This window comes from Corapipo altera, unplaced genomic scaffold (assembly GCF_003945725.1).
Source record: "Corapipo altera isolate COAL_440 unplaced genomic scaffold, ASM394572v1 113, whole genome shotgun sequence".
Classification (NCBI taxonomy): domain Eukaryota; kingdom Metazoa; phylum Chordata; class Aves; order Passeriformes; family Pipridae; genus Corapipo; species Corapipo altera.
The window spans coordinates 7,888,009-7,907,507 of NW_020884895.1; the positions used below are offsets into that span (position 1 = coordinate 7,888,009).

The 19,499-nt window shown below is 41.1% G+C and overlaps 1 protein-coding gene across 2 annotated transcripts; it reads right to left on the minus strand.

The window, feature by feature from the left end:
* Positions 1–1,154: 1,154 nt before the first annotated feature.
* Positions 1,155–19,215, minus strand: SKIL (SKI like proto-oncogene). 2 transcript variants are annotated; one of them, XM_027647370.1, is made up of 7 exons: positions 19,162–19,215; positions 16,318–18,240; positions 11,696–11,793; positions 10,060–10,298; positions 9,591–9,835; positions 8,556–8,780; positions 1,155–6,281 (listed from the first exon to the last, which is right to left on the minus strand). In XM_027647370.1, exons 2-7 carry the CDS (start codon positions 17,422–17,424, stop codon positions 6,120–6,122), a joined length of 2,076 nt encoding a protein of 691 aa, XP_027503171.1. In that variant the 5' UTR covers positions 17,425–18,240; positions 19,162–19,215; the 3' UTR covers positions 1,155–6,119. The 2 variants fall into 2 exon arrangements, with proteins under 2 accessions (XP_027503171.1, XP_027503172.1); XM_027647371.1 differs by lacking the exon at positions 19,162–19,215 and adding an exon at positions 18,849–18,873.
* Positions 19,216–19,499: the final 284 nt, after the last annotated feature.

Consider the following 19,499-nt stretch of genomic DNA (forward strand, 5'->3'; position numbering starts at 1 on the left):
TAAAAGCAGGTTTAAGTGGTACAGCTTGTTTTTCATTTTCTTCTATACTGAAGGCTGAGCTCATGAAAATATCAATTTAATCTTTATCCTGACTCATACCATGCCTTTCTCTCCTCAGCTGTAAAACACAGGCAATTACACGGCAGCATTAAGGATTTGCAATAACCTGAATCATCATCAGGATTTCCTATATGCAAGAACAGTTCCTTAAAACAAGGACAAAGCATTTTTGCACTGATTTGAGGAGAGGAAAAAATACCAAAGTGTGTGTATGTGAATGTGCTTTCTTATCTGCCTAGAAAAAACTCTCAGGATGCATAAAATCACCCAGAAAACCTCCAAAATATTACTTGTGCCAAGAGTTTTATTTTACTACAATACAGGGTGTTTTAAGTGACCAACAGCATACAGCTTATTGTTGTAAGTGGTGGAAGCTCAAGGTAAATGGAAGACTCATTCATATACAGCTTAGAGGAACTGCTCCCTTTTTTCATCTCAACTGCTCCTTCCCTCTCCTATTCTGAATTTTCTGCTATTTAAGCTCTCTGATAGGACACAAAACTTGTGTTAAGCAACACAATCACATGCTTTACAAAAACTAAGAACTCCCGAGTCGCTCTAGGAAATATTTCCCATCAGCAGTAACCATTTTTCAGGAAACACAGTAAAATTCTCATTTCTGATTTTAACTTTGTATAAACTCAGCATTTATTGTGGTAATGTGTGGTTTTAACCTCATCCATTATTGAGCTCTTGAAGAGAGGTGTGAACAACTCAAACACTGCTTGAGCAGCTGAGTGGTGACAAAACTGAGCACCACAGAACTTGCCAAGCTGCAAGTGGTTGTATTTACAGGTATAAACCCCAAATTTATGCCAAGATACACAGAAATCTTTGTGTCAATACTTTGACAGAGCCATAAGAGCTTTAGGAAGTGGAGTCGTGGGGAGGGAGAGCTTTGATCTTGTAGATTTTGCTAAAAATACCCTCTAGAGAAGTGGGGACCTGCTGCAGGCCACGGGAGTTCTGCTAACAAATTTCAGCATAATCAGGTTTTAATTTGCTGTAATCAAAGCAAGGAAGGCTCTGTCCTCGTGTGAAACACCTTCAAAGAGTCAAGTTTAGAAGTCGGTGTTCAAAAATACGACAAAGTGTTCTGACATTACAGTTCTTTATTTGCTTTCGAATCCACGATCTATACAGGTATTTACAAGGCATGGAAATGGATAACAGCACAAAATACAATTGAGGTATAAGCTAAGAGCACAGTATGTCATGTTTCAATAAATATAATTCAAAATTTGTAAACTAAGTGACCAGATAGATGCATCTTGTTTACTAAAACCATATAAAATATCTGTTAAATCTCACGTGAGGTAGAGGACAGTTCTGTGTGTCATGTAATGCAACCACAGCAACGCTGACAATAAGACTGTACATCATTGGCAAAGTATTAAAAATTGTTGAATGCACGGATTGTTTTTCCTACGGTTTCAGAATAGTCACTCAACCTGTTGCCTCGAGCTCACACGGACTCGGTTGTTTTGCAGCTACTTTCTGTCATTTGAGAGAATTATACTGGCATGTCAACAGCAAAAAATACTTTGGAGAGCGAGGATGAAAACACAAAAAACGTTTTGTCAACCACAGAAAGCAACGTTGACGGCAACGAAATATTTCAGACCAACTTTTTTATTATTTCCTAGGATTAGTTTAAATACAGTACAGCTGTGCTTTCCTTTAAGTGAGGTATCTCTTAGAAGACAAAAAAAAAATTCAATTGGTATTGTTACATTTAATCCATTTTCAAATAGCAAAGTTTTATACCGTGTTTGCTGTGCTTGATGAAGTGCTTAAAACTCGTTTTTCAAGCGTTTTCCAACTGAACCACTAACCCTGAAAAAAACAATTTGCTAAGTAATGGAGACACACTAGAAAATCATCGTGCAATTTGTAAGCAATAACTGCTTTCACAAAAGCTAAAAAATGACTGCATTTTTTTAAATAGATATATGCAGCAAATAGAAAATTCTACAAGCTTTCTGTAAAGAAAACTGATGAACACGCACACTACAAATGTAATGAGCAAAAAAAAAAATATTGAAATTTGCAGCTTTCTGCTGCTTCCTATTGATGGTTTAAATAAAATTACTGAAATATTGCAAGCACAGATTAACAGGTAGGAGAAATTACGTCTTTTGTCGACTTCACCATGTTATAGAAAACTCTGTTGTGTGGATTAATTACACAAATTAAGTGCAGAAAAAATACAAAGTTGTTATCTTTACCGACAATCAAAATATATACTCTACAAACAAGTGAATTCTAGGTAGCTGACCATGACAGCACTGCAAGGCCAACCTCCTGACTAATGCTAGGAAAGGTTTCCAAAAATTTCATAACACATTCTAGCTATCCCCTCCCCGATATAAAACAAGATGTATGAATAAAACATTGTGACTTCTAAAATATGGGCCAAGACTTATTTTTTTTCCAGGCCACCAGTAGCTTTATGCTCCCACCCAACTTTTCCTACTTCACTAATTGCATTTTGCCTTTACTATGTACAAATGGTTTTACACCTAAGCTATCAATATATTAAATATAGAATAAAATTAGTTTAAGAAGGTGAAACATAACTACATTCATCTAAATGGTCAAACTGAACGATATGCTTTATAAAAACCTAAAACACGGACTTAAATCTGGAGATTTAGATAAAAATCTCTTTCGTTGAGGGATACCTGGTTATACTGCGAGTGAGGGTGTTTCTAGACTGCCAAAATTACAAGAGTTTTACTCTCTAAGCTCTTATATTTTGTTGATTAAAGTACACAAAGCACGTGAAAGTTCTCTTTTAAAAATGTATAGGAGCAAACTAGGTATTCACCTTGAATCCTACTTACTTTGTTCCAAAAGGTGCACTAGGCAACTTCAATCTTGCCCTAGGTGTTTAATAATCCAACTTTCAAATTAGGGGCAATTTTAGGATTTTTTTTTTTCCTACAGGCTTCACGTCACAAGTATCTGGGAACATGACTTCCTGCCTGAAAGACCAGCAAGCAATAGCTGAAGGAAAAACAGATAACAATACATAAAATGAGCATGCTATGACTAAAAGCAAGGACCTAATGACAGAATTAGTTTCTACCATTAAGTGTGCACTTAAGTGAGGGCCCTCAAGTGTGCATTCCAAGTTCCTAAATCAGGCTGCAAAATAAACCATTCAACAGAACTAGCATAAGGTAGGGGAAAAAAAAAAAAAAAAAAAAAGTCAACATATATTTGTTCTAGAACTTATACAGTACTATTTACAATTTACTAAAAAACTATCTTTCGAAGACTGTGAACACACAAAAGTCTATGGCACATTTATGTATACATTATTACTGAAAATCAGTATAAAATTAAGTCTACGCGTACGAAAATTATGTTTCGCCAAGAGCCTGAAAGTAGTATTTAAGAATTTTAAGAGGATTACAATAATTTAAAATGCATTCTAACTTTAGATTAACTAAATGGAATATTTACAAAGCTACTTTTAAAGTCATTTTAATAAATGTCCCATTAGCTTTATCAGCCAGATGTCTGAAAATGATCAGGAGGCCTCATCTGCAGTTGGAGTTGGTAAAACATCCTATAGCTGCTGGAATTCTTGCAACAGTGAAAATATTAGAACAAAGGACAGACACCAGCATTTTAAGAGCCTCCAGCAGTCCACCAAGTGCTGCTGAATATCAACTGCTGGCAAAAGGGGAGATTTGAGCAGAAGTCACAAAATAGAGACAAGACCTGCATGGAAACAGAATATACAGTGTTCTAATATAATAATCCCAGGAGGATTCCATACATTCAACAGCTAAGCTATAAATACTGTGTGAATTAGTCACTGCAGCTGTATTAAACGAGCTGGTGGCCTTATTTATCTACACTGACAACCCAGCAAGCCTGGGTCCAAACACTGACACTGAAAAGCAACTAGAAATGCATCTCTCCATCCTTTAATAACACCTTTTCCCCTTGCCCATCCAGCTAATCCAACACAGGATCTGCCAAGCAAGTTGAACAACTTGCTCCATTCCCTAATCATCACACTTTTATCAATATTCCTGCCTCCTCTCCTGCCATCCCTGGGTTTGGTGGTTGGTACAATAAAACATTTACGGTGTTTTTAAAACAAGTGCTGCATACACAGCCAGAACTATTTAGTCAGCACCTTCCCCTCCAAACCATGCTGCAAAGACAGGCCTTTTCTTTTTTATTTTTATTTTTTTTAATGCAAGAATTTGGAGATGGAGTTGAAGAAGGGGAAAATATAATCTGGGTTTTCTTTTCTGGCAGGGGGGTGGTTCGAGATCATCTTTAAGGCCCCTTCCAATCCAAACTATTCTATGATTCTGATCGACACTGACAAAGAAAATTGATAATTTCTCATCTTTCCTGCTTTAATTGTCAGTGTAACTATGAAACAGAGTTCATAAACAAAATTGTACATAGTTATAAAAAAATCGTCCTATGACTCCATGACATTTAATTTACCACCTCATTTCTCATCCAATTTAAAGATATGTGCAATTTCATCTTTCTCTGTGATATTCAGTCTTGTTATACCACTAAAACAGAAACAAAAAAGAGCTCAAAAGTTTTCAGTTTTACAAGTTCAGGGAAAAAAATTAATCAACGTAGGCTTTTACTAGTGGCATCATCCAAAATTAACTGAATTATTAAGAGGATATTAAACCTAAGTACCTTAAAAAAAGAAGCTAAAGCACAAGTTAAAATTATGTAGTGAAATACTAGAATTACGAAAATATTCCTATCACTGACATGATCAGCTGACATCTGCCAGCTGTATCCAACTTTTTGGAGAGAAGTGCAAATAAAGTATTTCTTCATCCAACTCTGTAGCCATGCATTTAATCCACTAGGAACCAGACTTCAGAAGTACTCAAACATTATATATACATAAAACAGTAATTCTGTACAATTACACATTTCCCAACGTTATAGCTTAACAAACATGCTGTATTTCTTAACTCATGGTAACCCTACCATGCCAGCCAAATACAGAGACTATCAAAATGATTTTTCAAAGTGCCATACCTCAGAATTTTATTTTTTAAGCTATGATCACAATGTCAGTTAAGGCCTGTTCTATGTAATGAAAGAAAAACCCACAGGTTGGCAAGAAGCTCAAAGTGTGGAGGCTTAGGGTGCTAAAGAAATTAACACATATTCCTTAATAAATATTTTTCTTGAAAGCATTAGAATCTTGAAAACAGTTAAGTCAAGTTTTCTCAGTTTCTAGAATAAATAGCCCCACCTTTAAGCCTTTTATTAATGTTTCTTTCACACCTACTACATAGAAGAAAACTTGTGAATTTTTAACTTCCAGAGATTCCATTGTAATTGTAAATTTTTTAATTAATTAAAAAAAATCCCAATGTTTTCTTCTTTCAGCACAGCAGGTAAGTGCTGGCTCAAGCACTCTTTAGATTGATAACGAGTTGTTAAATAGACAATACTGAAAAGATCAGCCTGACTTCACACAATGAAATTATAGGGAAAACTCATGCTGGTAAATCACTTTTGAGGCTCAATCATCAGTCATTGTGGCAATTTTGAGCATTACCTAACAGATGAAAAGCTGCCTTTACTTTCCTCGGTTCAAGAACATTTAATTCTCACTGAAACCCAAACTATTTTTGACTTGGAAGAATTCAGAATGTTCTTAATGTACTTGTATAACTGGATGTGCAATTGATAGCAAAATAAAGATACCCACACATGTTTTAACAGACAGTGTTAAAAAGTGTTGAGTCCTTAAGACTGTGTCAGAAATAGACAGAAACTGGTCACTCTAAACCAAGGGTTTCATATTTTTCATAGTTTGAGAAAAACACCAGTACAAATCAATGCAGATTTTCATTGGTTAGGAAAATCTAAAAATGTCTATCTATCTCTAGTTATTTATATCTATGTATATCTTCATCTGGACCTGTCTGGGAAACAGAAACCTGTAGAGAACACTTCTTCTCAGCACACAGAAATTGTTCACAACTCATTAAAAACCAAAACACCCTGTTTGAAGGAGGCAGTCGTGCTTCCTCTTCCGATTTCTATTTTCCTTTCCCATTTTTTGAAGATTTCAGGATCTGTAGCTTCAATTCCTTTATCATCATCTCTAACTTCTCCCGTGCCTCTCGTTCCTGTCTCAGTTCATCCTGAAGCTCTTGTCTATCTGCCTCTGCATGATCCAACCTCTGTCTCAGTTCTGCCAGCTGTGAAACAGGAGAGACAGAGAGGCAGAGCACATTTTAGCAAAAATTTTTAAATACATATAAATTGTAGTTATAGGACCTGTCACACTAGACCGCGTTGACAATACATATAATCTGTTGGGGAGATTAGGATGATGTCTGCATCAGATGTTTCACAAATCCCAGGACAAGCTGCACCTTTTCATTTCTCAGGTTCATTTCTCTGACCTGTCAAAATGTTACTTCTTTATTTCAATACCTGAATGCATTTCTAGAGCAAACAAACCCACCACCACTGCTTTCTGATACCCTTTAGTATAAATGAAATAGAATTACCAGAAATGACATTTAGAAAATCTTGACCATAACCATGTAAACCTGAGTCCACTCAAATGTTTCTGTGAAATATTTTATGTTTAAACACAGAAATAAAGTACCTCCTTCATCTTTGGAATACAGTAATAGGCTGTTAATGCAAGTCCTCTGACTCCACGACTTGGATTCAGTGAAGTGCTGCAGCACAACAGTGCCCACTGCCTGCATGTTGCAGCATGTCCCACATACACATTTCTCTGGCTGAGTTTTGATTTCCAGCTCTAAGGAAAGGTTCCAGTACTGGTTATTCTGCCCTGCTCTGATTGACAGGGTGAAGCAACAATTAAAGTAGACAATAAAGAAGCCAATTCAATAAAGAAGCCAAAAAGGGAGAGAAGGCAGTGCCTAGACAGGCCTAAAAAGAAAAAGAGACTTTTAAGCAAGTAGCAAATCCCAAATTATTAATTTTGTTTAATGCACACAGAGGGTTCCTTCTAGTCCACAGTTCTCTGACAGAAAAGGCAACCTGGGCAACTGCTTCAGGAAGACATTGGATTAAGGCCTGGGGAAGTTCCCTGTTTCCAGGACCTCTGTTTAAATCTGATGCTTCCTGGAACCAAAATCTACTATAAGATGTGATAAGTGAAGAAAAATGTTCAAATTATATGTTGTGAATAGCTCTGCCACACAGGTAATATCCCAGTGTGGCTATTACACTTTATATCCCAGTGTGGATATTAAACTTTTACACAAGGAATGCATTTAGTTTTCAAAGTCTAACTTCAGAAGTTAGAACTTGGGGGAACAATCCATGGTTTTTACCCTGTAACGAAAGCAAGCTGCACAAGCCACATAAAACGTGCTATACATGATTATCTTCATGAATTCGAACACGTTGTTACTTGCACTAATAGGGCTTGTACCAGATGTTTAGTAAATCAGGCCTGAGTCAGAGAGGATTATTTCTGGCAGCAAAGGCCAGGAATCAGTGGAGTGGGATGTCATGAAATTAAATTCGTGAGAAGGATTTACGATGCTGGTCTCTGCCCTACTCACCAAAAATACCAAAACCTGTCTCTCAAGTACTGCCTGTTTCTCACTTTGAGTCAGTAAGAACAGGAAATATACACAGTCAGGAACAAATAAATGACCACAAAACTTTGCTGAGCTCAAGTTTTCGATTTTGTTTACTTTAAAAATGAGTCTGTTAGGACTAGTTTTCTGTGACATGGTGCAAAATACATCACTATACATTTGATCATAACTGCAGCTGATTTTAAAAAGGGTATTCCAGGATTCCCTTTGGCATTGGCTATATTTTGTCCCATTGGAATGACATGAATACCCTCCAACATAAAGGGACAATAGTAAAAGCTGAAAGGAAAGTGAAAGGAAAAAAACAACAACTCCACAGGTTTTGACATATGAATCCAAGGGGCAGGAATGAGAGACACAAATATCATTTTCATTTCCAAGAGAACTCTTGGCCAAATGTTCTGCTGCAGCACAGAAGGGGCTCAGCAGATAGTGCAGAAGATTCTACCACCGAGGAACAGAAAGAGCAACAAGTTATGCTGCTAATCTGACAAAACCATGGTTTAGAGATTTGGACTTTCTTTTTAACATAAAAGGAAGAAGATTAATAGCTTATTCAAAGAAATAAAATGAGATTGTTTAACTCTATACCGCTGGCAAGCCCATATACATTCAGAACAGAGTCTGTTTTAAATGAGGATAAAGCAGACCTCATGTTTAAGATTAATATTTCATCAAAAACATCAAGTGTTTCTGTAAGTTGCATTCTACCCCAGTTTTAATCAAGGGACAGGGAAATAAATATTGCTGTCACTGTGACCTATTTTGGTATTTGTGGTGTCAAAACACACAGAGAAAATGAAACCCTTAAGTGCCTGAGCAACAGCTTCACCATTTCCTGATAACCAAATACTGTCTGGTTGGAAAAAAACCTTCCCTTCTCACCTGTGCTGCATATTCAGCTTCTTTGTCTTTTTCCAAATTGGAGTCACAGCTACACTTTTGCTTCATCACTTGGTCCAGTTTCTTCTCCAAGTCTCTCTGCTCAAAATAAAACTCTTCCATTCTTTGAGCATGATCTGCTTGCAAACACTCTAGTTCTTTCTGTAAATTCTGCTGCTCTTCAGTCAGTTCCTTCATAGCTTTAGAGTTACTTAACATTTCCACTTCCTGTAAAGAAAAATCAAGATCACATACACCTTTTTTTCTAAGACCAGAAAAATAAAAAAACCTGGTTTACTGGTTTACTCTGAAGTTGAAAGAAGTGCATCATCAGAAAACAGAATAAATGTGTTTGGCTTCTTTTTCCACTAGTATTTTGATATTTTTGAAGACTTAATTTATTTTAACTTACCTACAAGCTTTACCTCCAATAGCAGAACAACCTAAAAGTGGTAGCTTTAGGGCCCTACCTGAAATCATAGAATCTGAGATTAGCATTTAAACTAAACTAAACTAAATTAAAATAAAATATTAGGTCTGTTCCATGAATGTAAGAAGCAAAGACAGTATTTAACTTAATTCAGAAAACAGAAATGTCACAAGCAAGCACCAGCCTCTAAAATCATCCATTATTACAAAAGGGCTAAAACTAAAATCCCTAAAAACAAGCCTCAGCAAACTGAAATAGGAGGGTGGTGTTCTTTTTTTGTACAGGGCAGTGATAAAACCATTCCTAGAATATTGATGTCACCTCTTTAAAACCCTTAAAACTGAGAAATTTGAGAGGATACAGCAAAAGCAGGAGCTGCTCGGACCCAGCAGCTGCAAACTGAAGAGACACCAATTATTAGCAGGCTCAAACCTCCTGAGCGTAAGGGATACTAAAGATCTGGTGTCTGGATTCAAGCTGAGGGAAAGATGATCTGTGTGTTTTGCTGTTCCTAAATGAATGTAATCTGTGCTATTGCCTCTGGGGCCAGCCAGCTCCCAGCAGCTCTCTGGTGTCAGAGGTGAAGCGCTCTCAGACTGGCACTGTACCATTTGGAGCTGCTGCTTCCTCCGCAAAATGGTGTTCAGCTTTTCCTGCTGTTTGATGTAGGTTTTCATCACTTCTTCCATGATCTTTCCCTTGTCATCTTCACAACTGATGTCTTTCATGAGCGTGGGGGACAAGGTCCGTGCATCACCCCCCCCTTCAGCACGGGCAGAGTCTCTGGAGAGTTTGGAAGAAACACGCTCAGATTTCCCACCTCTCGCAGGACGAGTCGGCACCACAGGTGGATCTACACAGAAAAGAAGAACACAGCATAATAACCACAGAAAATTCAACTCCCAGAGTGGGGGGGGAAAAAAAAAAAAAAGGCAAAGAAAAGCAAGATAACAAAAAGGGGCGAGGAATTTTTGGAAACCTGAGGTAATGTCACAAAGTTCTTGTTCAGTGGTGTTACGCTTTCCAAAATTCTGTGCTATAAAAATCAAAGACTTAGACATGATTCTGACTACTCACCTAAACGTTTATGCTGCTCCACACCACTTTTCAAGTCAATTTTTTCCTGTTCTTCAAGAGAAACCTCTGGATAGGAGGCAGCCTTTTTGTGCTTTCCACTGCTGAGCTTCTTCTCCGACTGCCCAGGTGAGGATTTAATTACTTCTGAAGCTTTGACTGTTGTTTTTGCAACATCCTTATATTGTGATGCAAGAGATACATTCGGGGCAACCACTTTATCACACATATAAAGGTAGTAACTGAAACAGCAGAAGAGTAAAATTCATAGTGAATGGTAAGACATAATAAATGATGGCTGGTACAGAGCAGTAAGTTTAATTTCAGTTCAAACTGTAAAAAATAAGCACGCCCTTTTTAAATTTTTCCTATGCAAAAGGAAATCCTAACAATCCACTTAATCTTTACTGAGTAGATAATCTAGATAAGGTTTTGAGGCTATCAAACAAGAGGATTTTCCAAACATGGCTGATTAAAAAAAAAAAAAACCTACAGAAAATCATATGAAGTCTTCATTTAAATGCAAAGAGTGAAATTAGAATGCCACTAAATCCAGACTCTCCAGCATTTTCATAATCCTTATACTTATATTAGCAGTGGAGGATGGGGAAGTGATCAGTGAAGTGGGAATGAGCATCTTAAACAGCAAAGCTGCATCCTGACAGTGCTGGGGTATGTCCCGGACCAATGCTGGACCTTCTTTTCCACATACACTGAGTGGCCTGCTTGGATTTTCCTGGGCTCCCAGGAGCATCCCTGTGTACCACTCCAACCTCACCAGTCAGCTTTTGTGTAGTGCAGAGGAAAGACAGTCCCAGATGTGTCCAGGTCAGTACCAAGACAACCAGTGTCCTGATGCTGGAGTCAACACTGCTGTCTCCAACACCTCCCTTTCTCCTGGGTCTGAAGGAAGGCACTGACAGAAATGGGAATGTGAGGGACCATCACAGGAGTGCTCCCATTCTCGTGCCTGTGTGGGAACCAGTGTGATGTGTTTGCTGCCTGCTGTTAACCAAAAGGGTCTGCTCTGACCCAAATCCCCCCTGTGTAACCACAGGGGGTGAAGGCACACGAGTGGTCAAGAAAAACTGTTTCCCTGACTGAAGCAGATGACAAACTGTGTGAGAAGTTAAGGAAATGCACTTGGTTTCTCAAACCAGGAAACTACTCAACAGGCAACTCAGCTGCAGCCATTGCTCCACTGTGGAAGAAAGCCTTCAAACCCCTTTTACAAGTCTTTTCTGGAAGAAAATTAAGTTGCCTTCATGGTAAGTGGGTCCTGTGCAGCTTTCCAGGAGCATGCATTGTACTATAATGTGAAAGGTCAAAAATTATCTTCTGTCATTTCTACTCTGAAAAGTGAAATTTTAATTACATTTCAATAGTATTACCTACTGAAGAACACTTACAGATCACAGCTTGAGTCCTGTACCAAAAACTACTCACAAGCAGTTCATTAGTATTGACATTAAGAAATGCATAAAAAGTTAGAGTTCAATTATCCCTGTGTGATCCCTTAGAGTTTCCTTAACAGTTCAGGTTGCAAATACCTTTTTTTTCAGTTTGAATTACACTTAAATAGCCAAAAATATTTAAATATTTGACAGCAGTTATACTTTTAACCAGGAAATTCAGTTACCTGGGATGGAAAAAGGAGGGTGGTTGAGGATCAGCTTCTGCTTCTTGCTTTATAACTGGATACCACTGCGATAATTCCAGGTTCTGCTGTGGCTCTGCCTAAAGAAAAGAAAATAAATTGGTAATTGGAACATAGGTAAATGTTATTTACATTTTCATAAGTAGTCCTCAGAGGAATGGCATTTACACCATTAATACAGACACATCTGAGAAACTGGAGTATGGGAAGTAGGGTGTCTTTGGCAGAGCTTTGGGGTGAGGCCAAGCCACAGAAGTTTCCTCGATCTCCAGTATCCCATTATGGGAAAAATAGCAATGAAATTAAAAGAAAATCTCTTTACCAACCTATCTAAAAGCTCTGCTGAGCTCCCAGAACTCTGCCAGAGGCATGTTAAACAAGTCTGGGAGAAAGAGAAAGCAGAAACTAGGATTCCCAAAAGGTTGTGGGAGCCTTTTGCAATAAAGTATCTCTACATAGACTAAGAACCTGTAAGATACTTTATTACAAGATAAAAAGGAACAATTTGATGGTGTTCCAGGGACTGAATTTTATTCAATCATGAATTTTTATTGTAGAAGCAGGCAGAGCTGCTCACAGTAACATGACAACTCCATTCCCTTTGCAGCAACAAACAAAATTAACTCAGGTGCATCAGAATATATAATCTTAAAAACTTCTGTGCATTCTCTTGGATAACAATTCCTGTTCTGTGTGTCTCAAGAAATATTTTTGGAATCACACTTCAATCAAAGTTACTCGTGATCCTTCGTGCTCCCCTGCAAAGTTGCTGGTAACTTCAAGGGAAAGGTGTCTCATCATATATTTAAAGCAAGACTTGTAGGTAAGAAATTGGTTCTTAATTTCACTGTGTTAAAACAGCCCTGGGATGTGGGTTTTTGGGCAGGGTGTGGTTGGCTGACCCCAGGCAGCTGCCAAACACCCACACAGCCACTCCCTCAGCACCACCCCCAGCGAGATGGGGACAAGGACAAGAAAGTTCCCAGGACAAGATAAAGACTGTTTAATAAGCGAAGGAAAGGGAAAAATACAAGTGAAGCAAAGGATATCACTCCTTGTGTGCTATATCATCAGAAAAGTTTATAACTACACACCCTGAAATAAACTGTCACAAAACTCCATCCCTGGCAGTCAAAGAGTCAATGACACCAGGATTGTCTGTGCCATGGTCTGTAGAATCCCACATGATTGGAATCCAACATGAGGGACCAAATCCCACCTATTTCATTCTGATCAAAACTTCCAGCCCCCTAAATTCGGCTCTCACAATGAAACTGAAATTTAACTCCACCCCTGCAGCTCCTCAAGTCAGTTCCAGTGCAGACAGAAAGGAGGGAGGGCACAAGGAAGCAGAGCTTCAGAGCAGTAAATTCATAATCAAGCCTTTAAATAATAAAGACTTGATTAATCTCTAGAAAAATTGGCCTCATCCTGACACTTGTGAAGTCTTTTCTACTTACTCAGATCATTCAAGTAATTTAAATAATCACATATAATCTACTTATACAGCAGCTAGTATGCAGCAATCTGATTTTGTCCTGAACCACATTTGTCCATATTTTACAACTTGCATTTTACCATGTTTATATGTTTACATATGAAATTATCTATCATGTAATCTCTATTTTCCAGTTATTAAGTCAGATTTTTACTTTTTTTTAACCTATTTCAAATGGAAACCGACTTTACTGTCCACCCATTAATGTGCATTTTGCAAATAAATTTCACAGCATGCAATCAAATTTTTACTTATGAAAGAAAATGCAATGTAACCATAAACATGAAGCCATTTTCTAACAGGATTCTTCCCTCCACATACAGGTTAATAAAATAAAGCATCTACTTATATATATATACACATATGTGTATGTTATTTCATTACCCAACAATTTGTTTATTTTAGATGCTCTTAAATAATTCTGTAAATACACTGAGTTAGTTATACCCAAACTGTTTGAAAGGGCTACAAGAAAAATGTCTTATTTTTCTTCTAAGCTAGTTGGACAAAGCTGTTCCTCAAGGAAAAATAATATATAGGAAAGTAGTTTTTTCAGTTTAATCATTAAGCCAGTAGTTTCAGCAGAGACAGGATTTACAAAATACTCAGAAGCAATGTTAACTCTTCACACTGAGCTTTTCCCCACACACTGTGACCAACACAAGGAATTAGTCTGAGAAGCAAGACAAAGTTTTAATGCAGAGAGGTCAGAAGCTGTCGCAAAGTCAAAGGAAACGAGGATCTGTGAGCGCAGAGATCAGCACAGACTCAGTGACAGCTGTTCCATGAAGAGCAGGTGGATGTGGCACTGCAGTCTAGAACTCCACAGAAAACTATGACAATCAAGCACACAGCTTACAGATTTCTTACCAGCACAAAGAACAGAAAGGAATTAACCTCCTGAGTACTTTGTCTGCTCTTAAAATATTGAAGCAGAATATTTATGCACTGTGAGGTGAATAAACTCAGAGTGAAACGTTAAGGAGAAAGGCGAGGCATGGGATCTAGGATGCTCCAAAGGCCATGGGAATGAACTGATTTATTATTACTAGATGGATAAAGACCTGGCCAAGGGCAACTGTTCTTCCTCCAAGATAACAAAGATGCATTGGCACTTCAGAGCACTGACTCAGCAAAGGTGGTAAAGAGGTGACAGAACGGCAAATAGAACATCCTGCAAATAAATTCCCTTAGGAGTACAAGGAAAGGGAATGTCTAAATGTTGTACCTAATACTTCTCTCACACCACAGAAACGAGGGAAAGAAATTCTGGCTGCCCATCCCTGGAATTGTTCAAGGCCAGGTTGGACTGGGCTTGGAGCAACCTGGTCTAGTGGAAGGTGTTCCTGCCTATGGCAGGGGGTGGAATGAGATGAGCTTAAGGGTCCCTTCCAAACCATTCCATGATTCCATGAAAAGACGACTGAAGCAGCCCAAGCTTCTCCAGGACAAGGAAACGGAAGCTGTGCTCCAACACTGTCCTCCTAAACTATTCTAATCTTTTATACTTTCCAGATGAATATCCACAAGACAAAAAAAAAAAAAAAGAAACCAAGAAAAAATCCTCCCCCATTGCTTAATTTTGTTCACGTTTTCACAGCTTCTCACTCTGGTTTCATACGAAGCTTTGTAAGAAAGAATTACACAGGTCTGCAATGGAAGACTGCAGAAAGTTTCTGTATTTCATTTGCACTGGTCCAGTCCAAATGACTGCTACTGCCAATTTCAGCTGGGTTTTTTTTGTCTGTGCACAAGAAACCGAAAGATCCCATGGTCTGAAATCTGCTACTGTGGAAAGGGAAGCAGCATTTATAGGTATGAATATGGAAGACTATTTCCACCATGTTGTAGTTTATTTCCTACGCTGGCTTTGCAGGGATAAAGACTGACAGGTCTTTATCAGTTGAAATGCAAAGTCTCCTTGCTAGGAGACTGCATCTTCAACTAATTCAGCATATGGAAGTGTGCCATGCTGCAGACTTCCATAGGAATTTGCTGCTAAAACCCCTTCTTGTAGACTGACACCACTGTAACAGTACCTGTTACTACAGCAAGCCTTCCTGCAACACTAACTTTTCAGGAATTTATGTCAAAAGGTGTCAGCTTATAGCACCCCTTTTTGGGCTCAGCCATCTGGGCTGCTCTTGCTGCTATTTTGAAATCCACCACAAAACATCCAACAGGCAAAATGGATTTATCATCAAACCAAGAGCCATCAAACAGACATGGAAAACCAAATACACTGAAAAGAAACAAAGACAAGGGGCATAAAGACCTCTAAGTTTAAATTATACCCAAAACTTGTACTTTCTATGAATGGAAACATCTATGATGTAAATGTTTATCTGGTGCTTGTCTTATTATTTAAAATAGAAGCTCTCCAAGGGACAAATAAGCTCTGTATTTTTGAACCACAGCACAGACTTGCAGCAGTATTTTAGGAAAAAATAAGACGTCTATTATTAACCATTGTCAAGATACCGGCCTACAGCTCATTACTTGGGCTGCTTAAAACCCCCCTCTTTTTGGCATATTTCTCTACACAAGTGGTTTAAACAGAAAGCTCTTGCTGAACAAGCAGACTTTGGGCTCCTAAATAGCCCTTTAGCAATGCACCATTACCCTGCACACAAGTCATGAGATGGGTGGCCAGCAAGCCAGGTTGCCACCCTGCCCACGTGTGTGAGCTGGAGCACAAATAACAAATGAAGAATTAATTTGTAATACTTGATTTTCAAGCTCCTTTCTGCTTTGCTCAGCTGCTGCAACACACGCCGCATAAAACCTACTCAAAGGTCAAATGGGAGAATGAAAATTCCCTCAATGGCCCTGATTTTTTCAGAGTCTGTAATACCTCAGAACAGAACAAGAACCAACAGAGCCAAGCCGGCTCGAGTGGTTACTTACAGCCCAAAGAGGAAAGAAATTACCACCCCTTTTAATGAGAAATGTTATTTCCATGGTGAAGCTCTCTCACAAATTTAACTTAGGCTTGATGTGACAAGCATTCCCACTTAGCAAAGCCAAGCAACGCGCTTCCAAAACAAGTATTTATGTGTGAGCAGGAACAGAGAATTGGGAGTTTTACCAGAGCAGGTGAACTTACTTTGGACCGCGTCCTTTTCTGATTTTTCTCACTGAATTTCTCCTTCATTTCCTCCAAGAGATGCTTCAGCTCCCGCTCCTCCGACGTTCCCAGGTATTTTTGGTTAATGTGCAGGTAGCAGTGCCACTTGGCCGACTCAAACCCCCAGTGGCAGGTCCTCTTGTCCGGGGACCTGTGTGAGTGCATCACGAACGTCTGGGGTGAGAACATCCCGTAGCATTCCAGACACTGGATACACGGGTCGTCCGGCGCAAGGTAGAACTGAGGTGCAAACAGCCCCTGGCACTTGCCCAGGCATTCATGCTCTACTTCAAAGGCACTGCCAGTCTCTTTCAGCTGGGCCAAGGTGTTCTTACAGGGGAGAAAACTGCCGTTTTGGGGAAAAGTGCGAGGGCGCAGTAAAGCATTGCATAGTCTCTGAGCATCCGTCAGCGTAATGAGCCCACAGGACGGAGCGTTGAATGGAAGAATTCCCAAAACCTTCAGGATATGGAGCTGGTCGGAAGTGCACCGTGAGCAGTAAATGTAGAGTTCATCACACACCGTGTTGATCTGCTGCAGTGAGAAGTCTCGGAGAACCGAGTTCAACACTTGAGGAAGGCAAAGTCTTTTTTCTCCCCCGACTTTAAAACAAGAGATGGATTCCCCCTCCAGCAGAGTCTGGGTGAGCTCCGTGGAGCTGTCTGGAGGAATGAGCAGCGGCCCGGAGAGTACTTGTGGCGATGGAAGAGGCAGGAAGACGGTGGGTGACATGGTCTCCTGGGAATAACGAGCTGAAAAAGCTGCTGGTCCACCCAGAGAGCTCTGGCTGCTCAGGTGAAACTGTGCCAATGTGTGTTTCAAACCTGGATTTAAACTCAAAGGCTCAGATAGCGAAGCACTGTTTGGCTTGGCGGGTTCCCCATCAGCCTCCACAGGAGTTTCGTCATAGTCATCCAAGTTTTCCTTCTTTATTGTTGGCAATTTATTTATTACAACCTGTACTTTGTTATTTACATGCATTTCTGTCATTGCTTTTTTCAGTGGAGGACTCCCATCCTCTTGGATCCTGCTCCTTTTCTGGTCTGAAACCAGACCTAGAGGGAAGTTTATCTGTGGGCTTTCCATTGCTAAACACCAGAACTTTAATTAAGTTAGTCTTAAATGTGCATTTTTCTGATTGTTCATATAAAAAATAGTTTCAAGTGATCTTGGATTACCTCAGGTACAACAAGTTTCACAATCCTTTCAGTAAAATGTTACTTCTTCAGCTTCCAACACTAAAAACTGTGACCCATTTTGCATGTAGTACCATAAAATTACTAATGGAGAGGTTACACAACTTTTTTAGTTATTTGTTCAATTTTCTAATATAAAAAACCCACTGCAATATTTATACAAAAGGCTTTTCTTCATACCCTACCCCCTATTTTACACAGTAGTCTTGTACAGCAATTTAGTAAAAAATGACATGCTGATACACGTCCATCCTTGATCATTGTTTTCCTTTAAAAAATATACTGTCTTTTCAAACAAGTCTCTATTTAAATATTAAAATAGAAAAATAGGCTCAGCCTGAAGAACGTCAATCTGAACGCAGCCAATCCAAAACGTAGTTTTAAGTTGTGTGAAAATTTTATTCAGCACTTTCAGCTCCCAGAGATCAAACACAATCTTAAGGGCTTGCTTTATTGTGCTGCCAGCTTTATGATTTCACCACCACCACGAGAGTTACTACGGCAGTTCACAAATAAATCCTCAAACTAAAGGCTGATCCAGATCGACAGCAAAAGCTAAACGTCCCTGGAGAGTCACCTTTCGCCCAGATGTCACTGGCGTGTGTCAGAATTTTCCCAGCCCGAGTTATTAGTAGTAGAGGTGAGATCCAGGCCATGGGCTGAATTCATGTGCTAGAGCAGAGTTCTGCCAGTCCTTCCTGATAACCTGTGAACAGAGAGAGGGGCCGGTCACAGGCAATCCCAGGGTGTGCTCAGCACCTGAAGGGGCTTCAAGAGAGCTGGAGAGGGACCTTTGACAGGAGTACGGAGTGACAGGACAAGGGGGAACGGCTTTAAGCTGAAAGACGGGAGGTTTAGATTTGATACAAGGAAGAAATCCTTTGCTGGGAGGGTGGTGAGGCCCTGGCACAGGTTGCCCAGAGAAGCTGTGGCTGCCCCATCCCTGGAATTGTTTAAGGCCAGGTTGGACGGGGCTTGGAGCAACCTGGTCTAGTGGAAGGTGTCCCTGCCCATGGCAGGGGGGTGGAATGAGATGAGCTTTAAGGCCCCTTGGAACCCAAGCCATCCTGGGGTTCCCTGCCAGAGGCAAGGTGCCTTTCCCAGTGACTCACGGAGCCCCGGGGCGAGCCCGGCCGACGGGCGATGCCGGCGGGGGAGGGGGTGGCCCGGAGCGGCTCTCCCGGCGAGTACGCCCCGCAGGACGGGCGCTCCCCCCCAGCCCAGGGCCGGGCACCGACCCCACTCTCAGCCCCCGACCCCGCAGCCCCTCCCGGGACGCCGCATCCCGCCGCTCCCTCCCGCGCCGTGACTCACCCCGGCCCCGCCGGCACCGCTCCGGGCACGGCTCAGCCCTTCCCCCTCCCGCCGCCGGGCTCTCCCCTCCGCCCCGCCCGGCTCCCCGCTGTCCGCCCGGCACCGCCGCCGTGCCGCCCGCTTCCCCCGCGCTCCCCTTGTCCCCCTCTCCCCGCCGCCTCCGCGCCGCCGCCGCCGCCGCTCCCTCCCATCCCCCGCGGGCGCTCCCGCCCTTCCCCCCGACTCCCCCCCCCCCCCCACCCTCCACCCGCGGCGAGGCCGCCCCGCTCGCCGCCGCCCCCGGCGGGTCCCCGGCGCGCTCCCCGCTCCTCACCCGGCGCCGCGGGGGCTCCGGCGGCCGCGGGGAGCGGAACAGGCGCCGCGCTCGCGCCGCCCACCCGTGACCTCACTGCGGAGACCGAGACGGCGGCGGCGGCGGCGCGCGGGCACGAACCCGCCGGCGGCGCGCGCCGGCCCCGCCCACTGTCTGGGGCAGCGGCGGGAGCGCTCGCCCGCCCCTCCCCCTCCCCCCCGACACCGACACCGCCGCCTCAGCGCCGGGGGAGCCCGGAGCGGCCCCCTCCGCCCGCGGGAGAGGGCAGAATACGTTAAAAATTATATTTAAAAAAAATATATAAATATAATAGACATTAAAAAGTGTTGTTTCTGTCC